General features: G+C 39.2%; 1 protein-coding gene across 5 annotated transcripts in view; it reads right to left on the bottom strand.

Moving 5' to 3' along the window:
* Nucleotides 1-11,175: 11,175 nt before the first annotated feature.
* LOC108575454 (troponin T, skeletal muscle) overlaps nt 11,176-23,227 on the bottom strand; it is a 19,270-nt gene continuing 7,218 nt past the window's right edge. For 2 of the 5 annotated variants that reach the window (XM_017938248.1, XM_017938249.1), the window contains exons 3-13: nt 20,608-20,625; nt 16,643-16,673; nt 16,429-16,533; nt 16,243-16,339; nt 16,112-16,148; nt 15,904-16,006; nt 15,604-15,822; nt 15,417-15,509; nt 15,241-15,321; nt 13,704-13,782; nt 12,412-12,689 (exon numbers count right to left, since the gene is read on the bottom strand). In XM_017938248.1, coding sequence (XP_017793737.1) covers nt 12,412-12,689; nt 13,704-13,782; nt 15,241-15,321; nt 15,417-15,509; nt 15,604-15,822; nt 15,904-16,006; nt 16,112-16,148; nt 16,243-16,339; nt 16,429-16,533; nt 16,643-16,673; nt 20,608-20,625 — 1,141 coding nt within the window. Of the gene's footprint in view, nt 12,690-13,703; nt 13,783-14,746; nt 14,826-15,240; nt 15,322-15,416; nt 15,510-15,603; nt 15,823-15,897; nt 16,007-16,111; nt 16,149-16,242; nt 16,340-16,428; nt 16,534-16,642; nt 16,674-20,607; nt 20,626-23,227 lie in introns of all 5 variants that reach the window. The other 3 variants (XM_017938253.1, XM_017938251.1, XM_017938250.1) reach the window with 2 other exon arrangements.

Here is a 23,227-nt window from a genome sequence, read left to right as displayed (position 1 = left end):
ACTGGTCCGAGTTGGTGAACATTCCAGCGGACAACTGGACAGGGGGCAATCCGTTCTATCGCGTTGATTTTAATCGACTGTGAACCGCGAACGACGAAACTGACCGGTGAAAAATGTCCGCGTTCGTACTTATTGCCCGTGCCGCACACTGGCTCGCTCCTTAGTTAAACCCGGACTCGCCGTCAAATTTTCCTCAACTGGCTCGCTCGAAGTAGCCCAAGGCATCGTTAACCGGTACGGCTTCTGAAATCCCGCAACCACCCAATTCTATTTTGTATAATGCCATAATGCCATTAGCGGGGATCCTACATCGCCTGTATTTTCACCCTGCTGCGGTGTATTAGAGGAACGGAAACGGAGACGACAGGAAACGGGGCAAAGATGATCGTTCAAATGGAGGAGGAGAATCGCGGAAGAACTACTAAAACGCTGAAGAATTAGAACGATAATCCAATTTTGTCGTTCCTTTTCTTTTTCTTCTCTAACCTGACCTAACCTCTGTAAGAACCGTGAAATTATTCGACCAAGTTAGCTCGAGCTATTCAGAGATGATTGATATTACAACGGTTACAATGGAATACACGATGCTAATCTTGAAATATTACGAGAGCTTCTGAAACGAGCAGATCCGTCGTATTAACCTTCGACGTTCCATATGTGTCTTACGACGAACAAAAAAGGAAAAACAGAAGAGAGAGAAAATAAATAAAAAATGCTGTGTGCATCGATGCTGTACAACATGGACCATCGTTCATCGGCATGAAGTTTTATTAACGTCGGTGTACGTAGATGGGAGTGGAGAAATTGGAAAAATGAAGAGGATTTGACCAGAGAGAGAGAGAGAGGGACGGGCTTCCTCTAAAACGAACTGACATTTTAATCCCGCTCATATAGGAGAGCTAAAGGGATACCTGTCGACATTTCGATATACAGTTACACTTTATGGAATTATTATATAGACGAAGATTAAAATCTACGTCTGTCCGAACTGTAGTAGAAAACGTGTTCCCCTCTCGATATTGGCCGACTGATGCAACTACCCCTGGGGAAAGTTTCAAATTGTTTGAAATTGTAATGGGATTAACTGGACTGCAGAGGATTAAATAACTTAAACCATTTTACGTGCTTCTTTTCCGAAGCATGGTGTAGTCTGGTTAGATTAATCGCGGCGGAGTTTCGAGGATCGTGATAAAGGCATGGACACGCGAAAGATCCTTGAATAACAAAACAGGAGGGAGAGAGAGAGAGAGAAAGAGAGGACACACGGTTGCGGGACAGGGTAATTTCGCAGAAATAGCACCGGTAACAACTGCGTAATCTCGCTTTCATTTCCGTCCGGCTGTTAACCGTAAAGGTTGTGTATTTCGAAATTATTGCGTCTGTTGTGTGACTGTAAAACTGGCACGTACATTCGGGAACACTGTCCAACGTCGCGAGAAAGATCTGTGGACACGTTTGCAGCGGTCCTGGAGAGAAATTCGGGAAGAAACTTTGAAAAAATTGAATCGAGTCCTCGTCATCGCGAGAAAATTGAAAACATTGCAGGTATCGTACAATTTTCAATATATTTTAACATTAGTATTCGGAAACACTGTCCAATGTGACAAAAAGATCTGTGGACACGTTTGCAGCGATCCTGAAGAGAAATTCAGGAGGAAACTTGAAAGAAACTTAAAAAAATTGAATCGAGCCCTCGTCGTCGCGAGAAAATTGAAAACTTTGTACGTATTGTACAATTTTCGATACATTTTGACATTGAAAAATTATATTCGGTGCGAGTGATCTGTAAATAATCGTTTGATTTGGTGTTAATTTAAACGTAAAGCTGAAATCGATAGGTTTTCCATGACTTATAGACGGGAGTGTGATACATTGTGTACCAGGCACCTGGAATTTTTTGGATTTTTATCAGAATCGATGCGCCCAGCGATGGAAAGCTTCCAATAGGATTAATTCGACAAGGTGGTTGCAACGTGATGCATCGAGAGAGTGTATCGTACGATAATTCAGTTTCGCGAAACAACGAATGTAATTGGATTGCCTTGGAGAAGTGTGGGTGATACGGAAGAGACGGCTGAATCTTGCGATAAATATACATCATTTACTTGACTAATCAACGATCAAACATGCGCCGCTCGTACCGTGTGTAATTTTCTTTGGAAAAACATCAACATTGTACGTTGACACGATACTCTTAAGATGAAAGCAATTTACCTAAAAATAAGCTGTGTAGACTTTTGTTGGACAACGCGAACCTGTATACTCGTTTTCGCGCACACCGTGGGAAAATTGTGTGTTTAATCGTTATCTTTACGTGGAAGAAACGTAAAATTGTAAAAAATATGTATCCTCCAGAAATTTACATAAAAATCGATTAACATTTCGCGAGAAGAATGATCAAAATATTCTATTTTAATATGTTACTTTAACCCTTTGCACTCCAATGGCGCTTTCATGGCGACACGAGTAATTGCTTTGGAGAAATGTGCAATTCAGACTTTTTTTATATTATCAAAATAATGCAAATTAACACAAGAAATGCAAATAAATAAATTTGTAAACACTAAAAATCCTTTTTTTTTTTTTTTCAAGACAAAACTTTGGCTTTCCAGAAGTTTCACTATTAATCTTATCAAAAAATGCTCGGAGTGCAAAGGGTTAAACATGTGATTTTTCTGTTTCAATTCTTCACACGTTCAAGTTTCTCAATTCAAAACACAGAATTAAAAAAGAAAATTTTTTTCCTGGACCTTGTAATTCTCGAGATATTCCAGAAAATACGTTTTCAACGCCTTATTTTCAAGACTTGTTTCACCTCTTCAATGTGAACGATTATCGATAAAAAAAGAAACGTGGAATATTTTCTCGTAAACTATCTTCCACGTAAGTTTCGTCAAAATCGATTCGAGTGGGTTCGATACGTTCTCCCATAAGTTAAGAGATAAATTTTCTATAAATTTTAGAAATTTACACTAGAATATACATAAAAAAAGAGCTGCAAAGTGAAAACTGTGATCTGTCGTTTTCATAATTTCAAGAAACGTTCAGAAGACCCACCCAAAGGCATTCGACGTTGATTCGACCCATCCAGAAGGATTGAAATCGACTTGAATCACCACCGCTATCAACCAAAGCTACATTAACCAGCTAAGAGCTCTACCGACCCATCCAGGACCTGTTACCCTTAGCCGAAGTCCTCGAAACCGTAGCAAATGGAGTAAGGTTAACTGGAACACCTACCTACTCGATGGAAGTTCTACTGACCTACACACGGCTAACCTCGGTTAGAACAACGTAGACTCGTTAAAAGTTGTGGAAAATCAATCAAGACCATGCTGACTTGGTTGAAGTCTGATCGATCCACCTAGATCTAATCCACGTCTAACCTGAACTCACGAAGGATCTAAAGCAGATCCAAGTTGCAACGAATTCTAGGAACTCTTACCGTGTTCCGAACAACGCCGGTTCAGTTGGTACATATTATGATCTCAAGATGCTCTAGGGGATTAGGCGAATTTGAATGACTTGTGACGAGTATAATTCCTGACGAGATAACGTTGTCTCGGTTAATTTCCAGTGATTTACAACGCGTTTAAAAGGAAATTCTGTCAACTTTGTGCGAAGTTCTTTGAACTTAATTCTAATTTAGTCTGGAATTTGTTTCAATAACAATACCGATTAATTTAGGATTGAAATAATATTTATCGTGTAAAATAATTATTATCTGAAATAAAATTATTCTTAAAATTCATCCTGCTTCCTTCCTTCGTTCTTTTCTTTTTTTTTCTTATTTTCCATTCACATATCGCTCGCTCATTATTTTTCCATCTTAGTCCTCCCGTTAAATTTCTATCTTTTATTCAGATTTCCTTCACAGCCTACTTTCTTGTTTTTAACGATCGATCAGTTATCATTCAGTCCTCTGGCGAACTCCTTTTTTCATCCATCCTCAATATTGAACAGGTTTAATTCGGGCAATTTTGGCTATTTTCAATTAAGCTTTGAAAATACCAATCATTTCCAGTCCAATTAATAGGACACAGGTTAATGGGTATTCGATTGGATCGATATGGTCCATAAAGTGTTTGTGTTACACAAGATCCGATGCTGTAAGCTATATTTCGGCCGGGCAAGTGAATCGATGCAAACTTCGTGGAATTTACATATATTAAGGGGTAGATTTATGAAGATTATAGAAGCACATAAATTATCCTAGCAAAGTTCATTTCGAAATACACACAGGCTGCAGTTCGTTAAATATTAAAACACCCATTATTGTGCGATTTCAGTTACATTTCTATGCCAAAATTAGTACAATATACCAACATGAAACGACGACAAAAACTGATATCGCAATATCATGTGGTTATCATTGTTCTGACCATTTAAATTTAGAATAACATTTTATTAACAAACTTTCTATATTACTAATTTCTTTTATCAACAAAGGTATTTTTTTGATCGAATCTCTTCTTTGCTGATATCGCAATATGATGCGGTTATCACTGTTCTGACCATTTAAATTTACAATAACTTTTTATTAATCCCTTGAACTGCAATTTATTTTCAGGCACCCCTGCTCAGGCAGGCAATTTAATTTTCTTAGTTTTAAGAGGAGGGATTGATACAGAAACTTACGGTTTTGTTGCTCAAATAATTTGTTATTAGTAAAAATAATATTTGTTTCGTACATTTACATGAACGTTTGTTGTTAGACCGAGGCGAGCTCACGTGAATGTGCAAGATTCAACACCTCCGAAAAAATACACAACTTCTACAGACTGATATCGTTAGTAAAATAACCGCTATTGCACTTCATTAGTACGTCGTGTCGTGCATTTACTTTACGCGATACTGGCTGCATAGATTTATACAAATTACATTCAAACTGTTACTGGAAGCACGAAAACAAATGTATCAAAGCAAAAGGCTCGCTATGACTTACATATACTTCTCGTATAAAAAGCTTCAACTCTCGATAATTTCTGACGAGTGCAGCTCGTCATTGTCAGTCGGCTCAAGAAAGTTCATGACGAGCTGGACTCGTCGTTTCAGTTCAAGGGGTTAACAAACTTTCTATATTACTAATTTCTTTTTATCAACAAAGGTATTTTCTTTTATCGAATCTCTTCTTTTCAGAATTTCCAAAAATCTTAACTGACTGTTTAGGTTTGCTGATATCGCAATATGATGTGGTTCTGACCGTTTAGGTATTGCTTTTTATCAGATCTCTTCTTTTCAGAATTTTCGAGAATCTTAACTTTCCTTCACAATTCGGTAAGTGTCCTAATACTTACGATAAAGAGTGTATATACACTTCTACCGGTACTATTACACGAGAATTGATAAATCGAGACGAAAGTTGATACTGAAATAATTTCGTTGGTAATACATTCCTCTAAATAGAAGTCAGTCACTCTTATCGTTCTCATCGCTATTATCACTGTGACGGCAGGTTTTCTATAGTGTACGTGCATAAAGCCGGAGGGAGAAGATTCTATGCGTAAGGACGCTATTCATTTCACTATTAACAGCGCGTGTGGCACTCTTCCTTACGCGGATGCACCTCGCTGACTTCGGCTTTATACATTCCCCCTGACACATCCTGAATCGCGGCTATTGTGAGGACGTAACGAAGCGTCGCCTAAGCGACTTCTGATGTTCCAACCGACAACTGATGCATTCTTGTTTAATTTCCTACGTGGAAAACAACGCCGGTCTGATCCTATCGGTCTCATTTTCTGCGTGCAGCCACGTGAAAATGTCCCTTTAATAGATATTGCCCCGGACACTGATGGGATTTCGCTTTGATATTGAATAGGGACAATAAACGCCTGTCAATTGATTGCGATAAAAAAATATTTATTTCTTGTAAATGATAGCGAATAATTTCTTCTGCACGAATATAAATGTTATTTGTATTATGTTAGAAGTATTAATTGAAAATGTCCATTTAATTAGAAATTGCCCTAAACACGGATGGAATTCACTTCAATCTTGAATAGGGATAATAAATACTTGTCAATTGATTACGATAAAAAAAAAATACTTATTTCTTGCAAATGAAAGAGAATAATTTCGTCTATATGAATAAATATTAAGTAAAATATAAAAATAACTCTTTAACCCCAGAGCGGTCTTCGTTTTGACTGTATATACACTTAAGACTTTTGGGTGAGAAAGGACCTAAGACCTTATGTGCAATAAGTTTTGTCTCCAACGCGACATATGAGCCTAGACGATAAACGTTTAAAACAATGTCAAGGAACGTAAACTTGGTAACAGCAAAAATTACTAACAATATAAAAAGGCGGTGGGTCAAAAAAGACCCGAAGACCGCTCTGGGGTTAATCTCACTGAAACTCATCCCCAGACAGGGATGAAATCTAGATCTTGAATGGGGACAATAAATACCTATCAATTGATTATGATAAAAAGAAATGATAGCGAATAATTTCTTCTATGTAAACAGTACTCATCATAAATCTCGAATAGTGATAATGAACGCGAAAAAAATATTTATATCTTATAAACGATGGCAAATAATTTCTTTTATATGAGTAAATATTATTTCTACGAATGAAGAAGGAAAACTCCATATTTCATAGAGAAAAATGTTCCATTTGCCATGAACATTATTCCCTCGTCAACAATAGAAAATTAAGCAAAATTTCATCTCGGAAATTCTACGCGAAACGTGTCCTAAATTATTCACTTATTCCATTAAAATAATAATTGCTCGAATACTAATTGATTAATATCCCTCGTGGTAATTATGTTTTATAGAAAAACAAATAAAAAGAGATTTGTTATCTCTTCTTAACTCTATAATAATTTTACTCCATTACTGCTTAAGGATAATTTGATTCCATTCAAATTGTTTCGTAATAATTTCACGCGTATAGGTACACTATATTCAAATTTTTATTCCACGTCTATCTATAATTATAACGCAACGGTTGAGTTTCTGAAACACACCCGTTATTCGAACACAGAACGGTTACGTTCAAAACACTAGCCATCCTTTGTTAACGCACAAACGTGCAATAACAGGAAATACGTATTCACAGCTCTTATGCATTATTACGCAACAATCTGCAACCTATATGGGCCATCGTGGGCAATCTCGAATCGTTTCAATTGTGTAATAGTACAACGCACTGTCGACGTTTAATCCCTCCCAGGCTGACGTATTTTCGCACACCACGCTAAAAGATCAATCGTTGTATTGTTCATCCGGCTATTTTTAGTATTTTATGTGTTCAGTATTTTTCAATATCCACTAACGCAACAATTTTTGCCAATTTTTAGTCGCTTAATTTCTTTGATAAGAGATTTTTAATCTTCGAGAAACGAAATTTTCTTTTCACGTTACACACTGCGATATAATATTTATAACTGTAAGTGAAAATTAATTTTCTTAGCAATTTTTTAACCAACTTTTAGTTTCTTAATTTCTTTGATTGGAAATTTTTTAACTTTCAAGAAATGAAATTTTCTTTTTCACGTTAAATACTGTGGTATAATATTTATAATTGTAACTGAAAATTAATTTTGCTACCACTTTTTAAACCAATTTCACCAATTTTCAGTTAATTTCTTTGATAACAAATTTTTAAATTTTGAAGAAATAAAATTTTCTTTTCATGTTACACACTGTTATGTGATATTTGCAATTTTAACTGAAAATTAATTTTACTTCGTTTTCACATTATCGCAATAAACACGCAGCAGGTATGTGCCGTTTTCTAAGAAGACAATTTCCCAAAATCTCTATCCCGTGAAATTTTGTTAAAATGGCTCGATCAATTGCGCTCTCCCTCTCAGATTAAAAATCCCACGATAGTATGGCGAAACGAGTTTTCACAAGGGAGCAGAATACGAAAATTGAGAATATAAGAGCATCCTGAAGAATAATCTGGGATAAAAGCTTCCATCTCAACCTCAATTGGAAAGGCAGGATAACACAGGCTTCGATACAAATTCATATACCTACTGTAGTTTTGTAGAAAGGTACTTTTCATCTGTTGTACAGAAAGAAGGTACGGTACAAATGGAAAGAAACATTCAGAAAGGGAACAAAACGAAATTCTCCGGGAATATCAACAACTTTTACTTAGAAACATCGTGGAATCGGATATAAAAGCGTAATTGCTATTGTTTTCGCAAAACTTCCCGTATTTACCAAGAAACTTTCTTCGTATAATATGATAATTACACAAATTCACAATAATCACGATAATAAGAACATTTTTATGGATGTAAATTACGAAGTTCCTGAAATTAATACTGCTTCAAATTAGACGGATAGAAATTCATAATAAATCAGCCTACGCAACTGACTTTGCCGTCACATTAATTGCCTGAAATGGAAATGTGACCTTCTCGTTATTACTGCGTAAGTACTTTGAGTCATCTGTCGAATGTTACATGTTAGCTTTCTAGAGACAATTACGTCCAACAGACGAACCGTATTATGCACTATGCAAAATATAGTGAAACGTTACGAAAATAATGATACCACGAAGAATTTCATTTCCCCACTAAAATCTTAGACAATTCGTTCAATTAACGAATTGAAGCTTGAAACGTGCACATTCGACCTACCGAATCAATTTCAATTAAAAATTAAATGGCAAATGATCGAATGCAGAAGAAAAACAAGGATTCATGTACCTTAATAAATCTATTTGTAACTCTGTTAACTGGCAGCTAGATTTTAATTGATCAAAACAACCAGTAACACGATATAGCAAGTTTTCTTGCAGGATGTTATTACGTCGAGGAATGCTGATAAAGAAAAACGTTGCAAAGTAGTATTCAACAAAGTAACTATTCTTGTACACATGCTCACCTGACATTATAAAAGCGAAGAGTGAGTGTGAAGTAAAGTCAGGGTCACTATAATAAATTCACTTCATTTCATACTTCTAGTTCACCAGTTATTCGTTGCAGTGTATCTATTCATACGGATATAAGTACATACATATGTGAAATTATTGAACTTACTTGCACTATTTCCCGTTAAACGGTATTATTGCTTCAAAGATTATCAATTACCGATATGAATCTTTAAGAACGATAAAAAAGTCATCTGTCCTGCCTACGCTATCGTTTTTACCGTCTGAGCGTTCGAGTGAAAGTTCTCCGGCAACTGAAGAACCGTTAAAAAGTCTCAGGTTTATCCTTACGCTCCTATTCTATCCGCGCGTCACGCTACCAATTATTCTCACGTTTCGCTATACCCGATTTCGTAATCGTTCTTCTTATCGCGTGTTCCCCCTGTTATCGGGAAATCGCGAATTAACACGAACCACCACGAAGCCATTCTACACTCGTCCCTCGACAGAAATCGTCAATTTCCGCCGAGTTCCGGCTCGCGACGCACGAGGCGTCAATTTCTAGCTTCACGAAACGTATCTTCAAACACTCGTCGAACGACGTGCAGACAACACAGAGACGGAGAAAGAGAGAGAGGGAGGTGAAAATTGCGTCCTGCATTGTGTATTTGTCACTTGTTTACAAAGTAAATTCTTCACACAGTTCGTATTTATTCTGTATTGCTTACCTCATCGAGTGTGGTTTCCTCGTGGCCAGGCCGCCTCGTAGTCAGCTTCTCATTTTTCCTCTCTTTTTCTCCTTGATTGCCAACATTGTAGCCATGTGTACGCGAACGTGGCCGTTCCGTGCAACGATCACCGCCATGACACACGATTCCTCGTTCCCGCGACACCGACACGCACCGAAACGTACATTTCACGAGCTACACGAAACACACGCGCGACATCCAGCGGGATCTTTTTGGCAGCCGGCAACAGGTCGCGGTGAGTGCCGCCGCTATCCCGTGACACGCGTCCGCCGTGTTATTGTTTATTGTTCGGTCACAACACGGCTCCCCGGCGTCGGTAACGTCGTCGTTCTCGCGATTGCTCTATTTCGGTCCCTGTCAGGTAAGAGAGGAGGGACAGCCGCAGTCCGGCTCGGACGAATGCTTGGCGACACTATTAACGAAGCTTAAGAACGACCACTCTGCACGCTGAAAGAGAGAAAAAGAGAGAGAAGAGAGAGGGAGAGACAACGATGGTCAGAAGCAGAGAAAGAGTGAGCGTAAAAGAGAGGAGAAACACGAGACTAGCCAGCGGCTACCATTATAAATAGTTGTGGACGCTAGCAATGGGAGAGATACTCTGGTGTTCACCAGGTGAAACAGTTGTGGTTATCTTAACTGACACTTTGTGAAAAAATGATAGAAATTTTTCGAATTATCGCTAATATTGAAAGTAAACAAGGATAAAAGTGGTTGAGAAGTAATTTGAGATGGTAATTTGAAAGAATATTTTTGTATCGTTTGAACATATTCGAAATTGTATCGTTCCCATCACTACCGACTGAGTTAACTAAATGGAGATGAAAGAGAAAGAGAGATAGGAAAGGACGACGGAAGTATGCGTACGAGAGGAACAGAGAGAGAAACGGAAAACGGCTTCTCGTTCGCTCCACCTCTCATGCTTTGCGTCATTGTTCCGTCACTGAGGTCTGCCTTGAATTTTAACGGACTGCGGTCCTAACATGTAAATTTACATGGTTTTGTTCCTACAAATGGCAGTTGCCAATTTTGCAGTCTCGTTGGCTATAACGAACTACAATATTGGACATGTCGAATAAGTGGTACGTGCATAAAAGAAACACTCATGCTACGTAATTAACAAGTTTATTAATCAACATCATAATTACTACCTATAAATACACGTTTACAAGCCATATTTACGAACAGCATATTCCATTGTCATTAAAGAACAAAACCGTATTACATTTATTAGCTTTCGATTCACTTGCAAAGCAGAAACACTTTTATTTTCAAGAATATAAAACGTATCGAGGAATTACCTTAAGACAAGTATCCTAAACAGTCCATGTTCAAAATGTTTTTAAATCTTGAATCAATTGCGTCAGTATAGGAAACTATGTACAAAATCGACACATAGTTGAAATTATATTGTTTTCAAGTTACGTATCCGATTATTTGATACTTTTCTGTGTTTAGGTTCTCATATTTCAAAATGTTTCTCTTAAAGATGAAATTCTCCGAGGTACTAAAATTCGCACGACAGCTATCATTACACGCAGATTCCGTATTGCTTATTTTAGGGAGCGTTTGTTGGCAGCACTTCGACGTCCCGTACCTGTTTATAAGTTTTGGCGCGAATCCGAAACGTCATGACGACTGTCGAGTATTTACGAACGCATCATAAATCGATCGATGTATTTTCGTATACATATTGCTTTCAGCGAAGTCGCGGGTTCGTATGTTTTTAATTAGGAATACAACGTGTTGTGGGTGTCGGTAACAAAAGCGATGTGATTCATCGACGGTGCATAGGTGTCGTTAATTATATTCGATAAGCACGTTGCACTCATAACAGAAGAATACTCGAAGAAAAGGTCAAGTAAGGGTGATAAAAATAGATCGAGAAAAAAGTAAAGTGCCACCAGGGTGATTTTCATGAATAAGCCATTACGGTTTCATCGGAATTCTTCTGTCACGACGTCGTGAGGTAAGGTTAAGTTAGTGGAATGCAAGGGCGCTGGGCGAAAGTTTTTTTACCCCTACGATTCGGGAGGAACTTTTGTTTTTACAAGGAAAACTACTCCCGTTCCATGAACCGTCGCAGATTCATCATTTTCCAATTTATTTTTTCTCTCTCGTGATCTCCGAATTTATTTATCGACGTAATCTATGTCAGCAAGAATCTAAAGAAAGTCGTCGAATCGGTGTGTTAGTTTTTTGAGTGTGAATAAAGAACACGTGATTGAAGTCTTAATAAGGAACAGTTTTCTTCCCCATTGGAACACTTATAATTTACAATTCGTGATTACAAGTTCGTGTAACGTATCAAATCAAGGTTCTTCTCCTTAGGATAGGGAAGCTTCCTCGCGGAACTCGTTAATTACGATAAACCGTTCTCATTTTATTTTAATAATGTGTGTGCGTGTATTTTGTACAATATAATAATAATAATTGTAGTAGCAATAGAAGTAGTAGAGTAATAATAGTAGATGTAGTAGTGGTAGAACAGCTGAGAAATAGTAACAGCGTATTTTATCTCGCCGGAATGCTCGCCGTTATAGGTTAGGTTGTTTCGCGTAGAGGCATGTAGTAACGTGGAAACGTGCGCCTTCTTGCGTCGCCCTCTCGCAATCGTTTTGGTTGTCGCGTAAGACTGGAAACGTAAAGCCGCCTATAACGACGAGATTCTGGTACAATGGCGTATCCCATTGTTGATCTCTACTGCCGCCACGACTATATATTCGTTGGTTCGTAGGATGTTTCGAAGATTGTTTTTGATGATCAAATACGATTTGAATCTGCGGTTAGGTGTCGATTTTCCAGAGGAGACTTTTTTGTTTAATTTATTCTTCCTCTTCCTCCTCCTCTTCTTCCTCTTCCTCCTCCTCCTCTTCCTCCTCTTCTTCCTCCTCCTCTTCTTCACCCTCACCTTCTCCCTCCTTCTTCTCGTCACCCTCCTCCTCTTCCTCTTCCTCCTCCTCCTCCTCTTCTTCTTCGTCGAATTGTGGCTCCTCTAATTCTTCGTCTTCAGCCGCAGCCTTCACGTCTTCTTCGCCTTCCGGAGATTCGGGGTCTCCTGGTTTCTTGCCTGGCCTCTCGCCGAACCACTTCGGTAACTTCGCTGTTTTTTTTAATTTTTTTTTTTTAAGGAAGAAAAACATATTACATAATTGACGATATTTGATTTTTTTTAAGTTTTTCTTAATGTACCTCGTACCATGAGAGCGAGTTTTTTTTTTCTTTTTTTTAACTGTAAAGAAGCGAAGAAGTAGAAAAAATTGTGAAGTTTGAGGAATTTTTGACATATTCCATATATAGAATGAACCGGGAGTCAAGCACACGGACATGTGCTTTCAATTTTCTAAAAAAGTTCTTCTCGCTTTTCATCGAACGAAGGTACTTCGACGTCGGCGGAATATACTTCTCTCTGTGGTCGTTGCAGTTTGTCCTAGTTTTCAGAAAATATTCTGGCTGGTCAGGTTTCAAGACCCGCGTCTCGAGCAAACGCACACCACGATACGTAACATAATAAACATGTGAGAAACAACAGAACGCTTCTTACGCTACTGTACATTCCTATATCTATATGTATACGTCTTACAGTTTCAATAAACTGTAACAACATTCCCGACGTATTTGAACAATCGATACGTACATTTTTCAAATAGATAAAACGTATTATGCTACAACCACAATGCATTATACGTTTCCCATTTATCTCGTAGAAAAAGAAAACCGAAATGATTAAAAAAGAATTTATCTTTTACAAAAACCGTAAAAAAGAATTGGAAATAATTTGTAAATCAAAATAATTAAAAACCATTTCATCTTTAACAAGAATCGTCAAAAGGAATTGGAAATAATTTGTAAAGAGAAATAATTAAAAAGGATTTTATCTTTTTAAAAAATGGTAAAAAAGGATTCGAAATAATTTGTAAAGAGAAATAATTAAAAATGATTTTATCTTTTAAAAATATCGTAAAAAAGAATTGGAAATAATTTGTAAAGAGAAATAATTAAAAATGATTTTATCTTTTAAAAAAAATTTCTCGGCGCAACTGGATCTTCCAAAAAGTACTATATTTACGAAAAGTCACAGGGTGCGTTTGCTCGAAAATAGAATTAGCATACGTACTCTTCTGACGACCGAGGAATTGTTCCTTCTGTTGCGCCCATTGCTTCTCTATGACCTCCTTCTGTTGTTCGGTCAGACCCTGCAACACCAACGGACAAAATGGCATGCTAGGATATATTGTCACACGGAGGAGATGACGGGGGTGGCCACTCGCCTGAACCCTTTCCTTGGTTTGCGAGATATTGCCGTATAAATCTCTCCATGGCGAGCTCGGGGCTTGACAAGTGGCGGAACAAATTAACGAGTCCTAGTACTATACATATTCCTCCGGAATCTCGACTTCGCGTGCGTGTGTCTGCTTTTTCGGCTAAACGAGATGAGATCGCTCTCGAAGTCGAAGTGGAACGTCGGTGATACTCGACGAAACACCCGTTGTTACCTTGTTTCACGATTGTTAATTGTCTCTGTTTTTTCTTTCTCTAGTTACACAAATTCTTCTACCTTCTTATCACATAAACTTCCGGTTAGCGGTTTGACGAAAACGTGAGAGTGTGCAAAAATTCTTCCATTGGAAGTGTGTCGGTGTAAAAATAATGATTTCTGTGCATGCGTTGTGGTAATACAAAGAAAAGAATTAATCTTGAACAGTAGAGTGTTTTGTTTCACATTCTAAAAATGATTTCTCTGAATTTCAAGGTTTACCTAACTAATGAGATATCCATATTTCCATCTGGCACGATTGCGATCGATTCGTACTCGTTCCAACTTTCCTAGCATGTTTCGCTCTTCGTGACCGTGTTCATGGTTGTTTCGGTGATAAATTACAGGGGGTGTGTAATGAATTACAATCAACGGGGTGAGTACTGTACTTTGTGAAAGAACACGAGCATAGCAACACTTTCAAATGATTTCTGGTGCTCTAAAATTGACTATTAATTAATGGACATCTAACACGAATTAAAAAAAGAGAAACAAAATCATCGTTAAGAACGATCTTTCAGACTAAGAGGGGGGTGGTTTTGGGGGCAACAAGGGGTTTCAACCAGCAACGCAAGCAAAAGAAAGGGGTGGTACACTAACGGAGAGAGCTCGATAGGACTCACTTTTGGTGCGCTTCATGAACTGTTCTGTTTTCTGTTTCCACAGTTTCTCGTTGTACTCCGCTAAAAGCGTGTCATAGCCCTGCGATTCAATTCTTCACTGATCACTTCTTTCAAACTATTATTCTCTACAAGTATCTTCTAACGAGCCGTGTCGCTTATTCTTTATCGCTGTTTTTTTTTTCTTTTCTTTTTCTCTTAATTTCGTAATGTCGTGTCTGTCACTCTATTTGTTCTACAACGTGACATAATCTTTTGTTTGTTTTTTTTTTTTTTTTAATTACTTTTTTTCACATGCACGTCAATTTTGAGTCCACGGTCGTATTTTTACGTACCGTCTATCTTTTTTTGTCGGGTTTTCTAGATTATTGATTTTAGGGGTTTCGAATTATTTGGCCAGATTAGAGATTATTTCATAGATAGCGAATTTCTGGGTCAGGTATTTACGAATATTCGAAGAATCAGCGACTGATCGAGTCAACGAAAATCATACTTACACCCTCGAAGAGCTTCTTCTTGTCGTCGTAAGACCTGGTATCCACGCGACGCTCGTATTTGGAGGCGACTTGGATCTTGGGCTGTACAAAGGGAAATAATTGTAGAACCCTTTAAAGGAAGTCTGTCGCGTTAATGTTTAATTCCCCCCCCCCCTTTTTTTAATCCAGCCACTTACAGGGTACTTGCCGGTAAGGGCTTCGGGATCAAGACCTTTCTTCAAGGCCTTGTGCCTCAACTGCTGCTTCTGACGTTCCTTTAATTCTTTAAGCTGCAAGCAAAACACGAGATTATTAATTACAACGTCAATTTTCCTCCAAGAAAATTACGAAAGTTGGATACATTTCAACGTTGATAACACTCACGTCATAGTCCTGGCGTTTCTGTCGCTCTTCAAGATCGTATTTCTCCGTTTCCAGCTTGACAATGGTGTCCCAGAGTTCGTTGGCCTTCGAACGGAGCTTTTCAATGGAGAAACCCTCGATTTCCAAAGGTTTGATGCGAATGCTCAGCGAGATTTTCTTCTCCTCCTCGAGCTGTTCTTTCGTCTTGTTGCGCTCCAGTTGCGCCGACGTAAGGTTACCCTGTGTCCGACGTAAATGTTCGTCGATAACTCGGTGAACAGAGCTTGGACGACGTTTTAACACACGAAAATTCACACTTACCGCTAGGTCTTTCCTGGTGATGGTAAAGTTAGGGCCTTTCTTGCTTTGTTCTTTCATCGCCTGCATCATAGCCTGACGTTTCTTTTCTGATTCTTCAAGGCGCCTGCGTGAAAGAAGAACAATTGTATTTTTTTCAATGTAATATCTCGTTATCTGGTTACCGTATGGAACTTGGTAGGAAATTTAAAAGACACGAAGAGATACGTACCTTCTCTTTTCTTCCATATCACGTTGTTTCTTCTCCTCTGAAAATTTTCAACGAGCGTCAGCATCGAAGGGAATCGAACGATCCGTATAAGTAATATTCGAACAAAATATACGACGATACACAAAACTGACCGATTTCACGTTGGCGACGTTCTTCCTCCTCCTTCTTTTTCTGAGCCAATCTCTTCTCCTCGTCCGCGCGAGTGATCTTGCGCTTCGCTTGCTTCTCCTGCGAACACGCGGGAAAGGACGAATGGAATCCTATGCATGTAAGAAAGCGTAACAAAAGAGAATAGAAGAGAACGTTAAGCTACGAACCTTCAATCTCTTCAGTTCCTCCTCCTCCTTGGCTCTCTGCTTTCGCCATTCTGCAATGTATTCCTTGAGCTGTTCGTCTAGGTCGCTTCTCTTCTGTTCCTGCCTCTGTGTAGCCGTAAAAATGACAGAATGTAAATACGACACCGCTACGGGGATCTCCTATAGATTTATAGCATATATCTAGGAGATCACGGGGATCTCACACGCTCCTCACCTTCATAAACTCGATATTCTCCCCAGAGTCCCTGATGTAGGCCGGAGCGAAAACAAAAGTAACTCTCTTTAGTTGCTGTCGCTCGTCCTCTGAGAGATCTCGCAAGATCTTCCAGAACTCCGTATAACGCCACTCTCACGTTCCACTTTCCATTATTTATTACACTTCATCCATTCTCTCTCTCGTGGCGAATAATTTCACCTAGCCTCGTTTCTTTTTTGGATCTTTTCTTTTTTTCGAGTTTTATCGTAACTCTTCTCACGTATCGCGCGCGTAAACAGCCAGACAAACAGACAGACGCACACGCAAACGGACAGGGACGGACGGACAGGCAAGAGAAAAAGTTGTATTCGTATAAGCGTACGGAGAGAGAAAAGAGAGAGAGTATTAGGTGGAAGAAGTGTGAAGGGGAGGAATCTTGAGAGGAGGAAGGGAGAAACAGGACGTTAATGAGTTTACCGGGGCTGAGGGAAATCGATCGGTTCGCGGCGCGGAGGGAATCCATTAGACTGTTCACGGACAGGATATTGGAAAATTGATCGAGGGTTTTACCGAGTATTACGCGGTCACTTGAATTTAAATTCTGTTTCGGCTCCGAGTCTCGTTATCATAAATCGATAAATTTAGAAACAAACAGGGGGATCGGTTTCTTCGCTGTTCCGAGGCTGCTCGTGTTAAATAATGCACCAAGTGTCTGATATCGCAATTGTTCAGTTTTCGTCGTTTCGTTAAGTCTGGATAATCAATTTCGACGAATGGAACGACGAAACATTGTAGGTATATCGGATACTTTGTGGAATATTCAACGTCGACAGTCGCAAACAGCGGCTCGAAAAGAAAAATTGCAGTTTATTTAGAAAATAAAATTTGAAATATTTTTGAAAATAAAAATTTAAAAAAAAGAAAAAAAGAAACAAGAAGGTAACTTGGAGACATTTCAAAGTAGCGAGATATTCTCGAATATGAAGGCTCGCGACCACTGTTGATCGAATTACATCACGTGGATCGAGTCCAGGATAACTCTAAAATAAGGGAAGGATCTCTAATTTTAAAGATGATACCGCGATGACGGAAAATAGACGACTGGGCCGATCTTGTGAGATCTTCGGGATGGAAAGTGGACACGCGGGATCGGTTCGTTTAGTTTCTCTTTTTAGCTGGAAAATTCGAAGCCGCGCTCGAAGAACAAGCGATTAAGCGTTTTTCTTTTCACAGAAAGCAATTTCAGCAGGCTCGAAGAGAAAATTTCGACAGATTTGAACAGCGCACACAAACGAGAACAATCGATTTTGTCAATTTAGATACTGTCAGTTAGATTTTTCTTTTCTTTTTGAATCTCCTGAAAAAAAAAATTCACGTTCGTATCTTCAACCACGCGACACGATACTAGGTGAAAAGTTTGCTTCGTGACAAAATGAGGTAAAATAAAGTAATTCGAAAAATAATTTTCACAAAGTCGCAGAAAAGAAGACGACGATAAAGGATAATTGGGAGAGAATTGGAGAACAGAGATCCTAGCACTCACTCTTCTTCTCGTCAGACATTTTCTTCTTCTTTCCGAAACTCAAATGCAAGCAAGACACACATAGTCGCCGCCAGTTATAACAGCGTCACCGCTGTCGTCATTCTTATTATCAATTATTATCCACAACGCTGTAAAAAAAAAAAGCCACAGTCGAAAGCCGAGGAGCTGGCCAATTTTGTATGAAAAATATGGTTTCCACGATCGTGTCATTTCTGTAAGGTCGCTGAATCTTCACGCGATCGTATCCCATTTCAGTTCTGCCTTAGAGATTCGAATAACCGTTGAAAATTCCGCTACTTCGAAATCGATTGAAAGGCTACAAATAAAATTCCTTTGATTATTATTAGAATTGTACTCTATATACACGGTGTACGCAACGTAGCGTTCTAGTTCAATGCGAGAAGCGCGAAAAATGAAGCTGACCGAGTGGGATCGTTTCCAAATTTCGCATCTTGGTCACTTTTATCCCCGGCGAACCTCGCCGGTTGACAATATTGTAAACAACGTTTAACCGCCCGTTACACAACTCGATTGCGAAACGATCCTGCGAAATTACGCGAAACAAGACACCCGAGCGGTGTGCGCCTCGCGAATTAGAACGGGTCCACGTGAAAATTCAACGACCCTCGAACGATTCGGCCGATCATTTTCATTGCGACAGTTTGCTGCGGGTCGATTGATTATGGCGCAAAATCTTCAACGTAATTAACAAGAACGCGACATATAGAGGGGGTGCACAGAGAGAGGGTGGAAACATCGGGGACTTGCACGAAAGGTGACAGAAACCAAGAGAAACAACAAAAGGAAAAGAAACAAAAAAAAAAGAAAAACACGACTCCTTCGGGAACGCAGGATACAAAAAATGAGAGAGAGAGAAAAAAAAACAACGAAACACGGTTATCAAATTTGTTGGCGGTTCTTTCTCTCGAAGAGATCAACGGTTGCGAAACGGTTGATAAACTCTCGAGAGAAAAACACTTGCGATGCTCGTGCCGAACGCACACGTTTCGTGTGCGTTCACTTGTAAAATGACACACGGAATTATGTAATATGTACAGAGAGCCGTTAATTCGTGATTAATCAAGAAGAGAGAGAGAGAGAGAGAGACAGATAGAGAGAGACAAAAAGAAAAAACACGAGAGGGGGTGAAAGAGAGACAGATAGACAGAGAAAGATAGAAACATGAGCTTTGGGGTGGGGGTGTTTTGCTTCGAGCACTGATCACCAATTATTAGACCATTTTTTTTTTTTCATTTTTTCTTCGTTCTTGACGGGATCGAGACATTACAATCTACATATATATATATAACAATATACACGTTACGTGGATTTTCTACGAGGTGTAAAAAGAGAATTGTTATCACTACACGTGGAACACGTATAAGACGATTTTGGTATTATTCGGAGAAAAGAGACGAGAAAAGGGGGTACTTTCTTCGTGCGTGTAAAATTTCGAAAAAACGGTGAACAATGAAAATATATATATAGGGTGTGTACATTTACCACGAGGTTTATACTGCACCGAAGGTGAGGAATGTCCGTCGACCTAGAAAGAGTAAAGATAAGACTGTTTTCCAACTCTTGTTCTTCCCCCATTTGTCAACAGTACAAACGCTAACCGAGTCTAAGAATATTCAATTCTTTCGTGTTAATCGTGCCTGAATACTTGTCACCGTATGTATTAATACCGAGCCTTGGCGTTAAGTGAACACCGACGAGGGCGGAGGAGAAAAGGGGGCTGACAATTGGTCTGTGTGTGCTTTTCCACCGGACGGTTTCTCCCGCTAATTAGATTGCATCAGTTTCGGTACACCTCGAGTGAACACCACAGCTTCGGTATAAGAATAAACCGCGTTACGTTATCGTACACATATTTATGAAACGTTTGGCAATAGTCCAGCCGACACGGGTTATATTAGTTTGCGCGCGCCCCATTATGCAACCGCCGCCGCATAATACGGTCAAAAGCCTTAAAACTGTTCGATCAGAACCCAACCTTCGTCGTTCATAGACGTTCGCGTGAATGTGCACGGCTGCTTTTAATTGCCCGGGGCGTTCTCGCACGGTCAAGAACCTCGGGTGTGGAAAAGAGCGAGAGATCGTGTACACACAACCGCGCAGACACCCCTAAACCGTGTTGAAAGAGATTCTAGGATCGAAACGATCGATTTTTTCAATATGTTTTTTTTTTCCTTTGCAAAATTTAACCGACTAGTATTCCTCGCTGAACGACGAATAGTCTGTCCACAACGCGTGAAACGAAAGACGCAGATGAGCGTTTCGATCACCGGGAATGCGTGTCTCGTTCCCGCCAAAAAATTCGAAAAATAAAGCGCGGACTTGAGAAGGGCTTGGGGGTATTTTGTGAGAGCGGCCGAAGAACAAAGAAAGTATTATTGACGTGTAATTATAAACAACCTTTTCGAGATTTTCAACTTACTTTTGGGACGCCCTACCCCTACAAAAAAAGAAAGGAAAGGTACATTAATAACAGTGGCAATCGTTTAACGTGGTTTCTTTAACGTGGGACTGTGTGGCGGAAAGCCGCGCAAACTTTGCCCGACTTATCGTGTTCTCTTTTTTTCTTTTTTTTTTTTTCATAATTTTCTTTTCTATCCGTTTCAGAGTTCCGATCAAGCTTTCGAGAGAATCGTTAAGACGGCCAAAAAATGGCGTCGTTAAAATGGACGACAGTCTGCCGCGTTCCATCCGCTTTTATTCTCCTCGATTCCCTTATTTTTTTTCTTTCTTTCTTTCGTTCTTTTTACTACCAAGTCGTAAGAGAGAAGTTTTACGTTTATAGGTTGTAGTATTTTTCATCGGTTTCTTTTTTTTTTTCTTTTCACGGATATATATGGAACAGCGAACGAGGAGAACAGGCAGCCTACCGTCACTTTCATATCCGGAGGATCTTGTCACGATCACCTGCGACGGTTACAGTTTTTTTTTTTTTTCGTTTTTTTTTCGCAGAAACAAAAAAGCCTTTCCACAGGCCGAAATTGCGAGAGAAACAGAACAATTATGCGACAGAGATAATGCGCAGAAAGACAAAAGGTTAGGTGTGGTTGTGGGCGTGACGGGGCGACTTTTTCCTCCGTTCGATCCGTGCTTGAAAAGTGAAACTCTCTCTCGTTTGGCCGTTAATCAGGTTACAAAGGCAACTGGAACCCGATGAAAAGTTTATCGAACGCCTCGCCTCGCCACGGTCGTTGAATACGTAAATTCTCGAACGCGAGACGGTTGGGTAAATGTTGAATTACGATAATAAATGTGGATATCGAGGGCAAAAAATGCTCGTTCGCGGTAGAATTTCATAGGTGTCGTCAAAACTTCCCTCTGAAAGTATTCGTTATTCGTTGTCGCAACCTGTTAACCGAGGGAGATAAACGGCCGATACTTCGAACCTAATGGAATCCTCCATTTTTAATTTTATCCCTATGTCTGATAGTAGATTTGTTATTCGAACATTACAACTGTCGCGATTCATTTTTGGAAAAGATCTAATTTTTAAGAGGGAAAATTTTTAAAAAGTTTTTTTAAATTTCATTGCTACGAGTTAAAGTAAGTTTCTAAGGAAATACGAACTCTTTCGTTTTCACTGATTTGATAATTCCAGTGTTAAACGTGAAAATTACGCTCACATTTACAACAGCGAAGAAAAGGAAAACTGGTTAAAATCTACATACTCCAGAGATTTTAATTCTGACTTAAAAAACAGTGGACTCGGTTAACAGGTTAGAATTCTAAATTTAGAGAGAGAGATATTCGCTGTAAAGAGAAAAATTTGCTATCTTTCCAGGAAAAAAGAAGAATTCCTCGAAGTTTGTTCACTTTTCAAACACATCTGTGTCATGTAAATGCGTGTAGGGGGGATGCTTTTCTTGGTTCGACCAAAAAAAAGTCACCGTATAGTAAAAGTACATACGAGAGTGTAGAAAATAGTGTAATAAGACAGAGGGACAAGGTGGCGGCGATAGACATACTCGTTCAACCATCGACACAACAACAGCGACACAGCATCAAAAAAAGACGATACGATGAAGACAGCGGACGAACCAGACAACAGTGAAGAGAAAAGTGACGTAGTCATAGAGAGACAAGTAGAAAACAGAAAGAGACAGAAAGGGAAAGACGGAAAGAAAAAGAAACAAAATTGCTCGTTGACAGATTCCTTTGATCGCCGAATACCGACGGAGTAAAAAAGAACAGTCGGTGTACGAAAATCCAGAGTCAAAAGTAAACTACGAAAAAAAAAAAAAAATATGGAACAAAGTTACGAGGCTTTCGCGAAACTCGGCTACCTTTTAGGTGTGGAAGTAAAAAAGAAAAAAAAAACACGGCGGCAGGAAAATATCGCTCCGGAAACAACGTAAAACTCGCGTCGCCCATGTACTACGGCGTGGTACACGACACGCGAGGATCTACGGACGATAATTTTAAGCGTGCAAAGGCGAACGAGAAAAAAAAAAGAAAAGAAAGAACGAAGACGACACCGGCACGTTTCGCTAGTGCTAAAGTGGGGAAGAGGTGATTTTTCATCGTCACCGTTGCGCGAGCCATTGTGCGGCCAACGATATCGGATTACTTTAACGTTTAACTCGAAAATTCCATCCGGCCGGCGCAGAAAGCGGTCTCGCGATGAAATTAAAAAGCCTCCGACTCTCCGGGAGACGCGTCCGATGGAGAAATAAAAGATCGAATAGAACCGAAGGAACGACGACGACGATGAAACGGAGTTCACCGAGAATGGATTTTCCGAGTGACTTATCTCTCGCGGCGATAGACAGAGAGGTGAAAATTCGTCGTTATCGCGAGATGGTAAAGACGGAAAAAAAAAAACGAGCCTCTTTTTCGCCGGAAATTAGTAATCACACACGTCTATGTACAACGTCCAGCTTTGGTGAAAGAGAATCCAGAAAAGAGAGATATTTACGGAGAGAAGAGATGTATAAATGTCTTTTTTGCAAAAAAAAAGAAAAAAAAGTAGGTAAAAATGAATCGTCGATCGTCTCCATCGACGATGCCCGCGAAAAACAGGTGAATTTACCGACTCGACGAGA

This window comes from Habropoda laboriosa, unplaced genomic scaffold (genome assembly GCF_001263275.1).
Source record: "Habropoda laboriosa isolate 0110345459 unplaced genomic scaffold, ASM126327v1 scaffold318, whole genome shotgun sequence".
NCBI classification, from domain to species: Eukaryota; Metazoa; Arthropoda; class Insecta; order Hymenoptera; family Apidae; genus Habropoda; species Habropoda laboriosa.
Note: the sequence above shows the minus strand (reverse complement) of the source record. Positions and strands in the feature narration are given on the sequence as shown.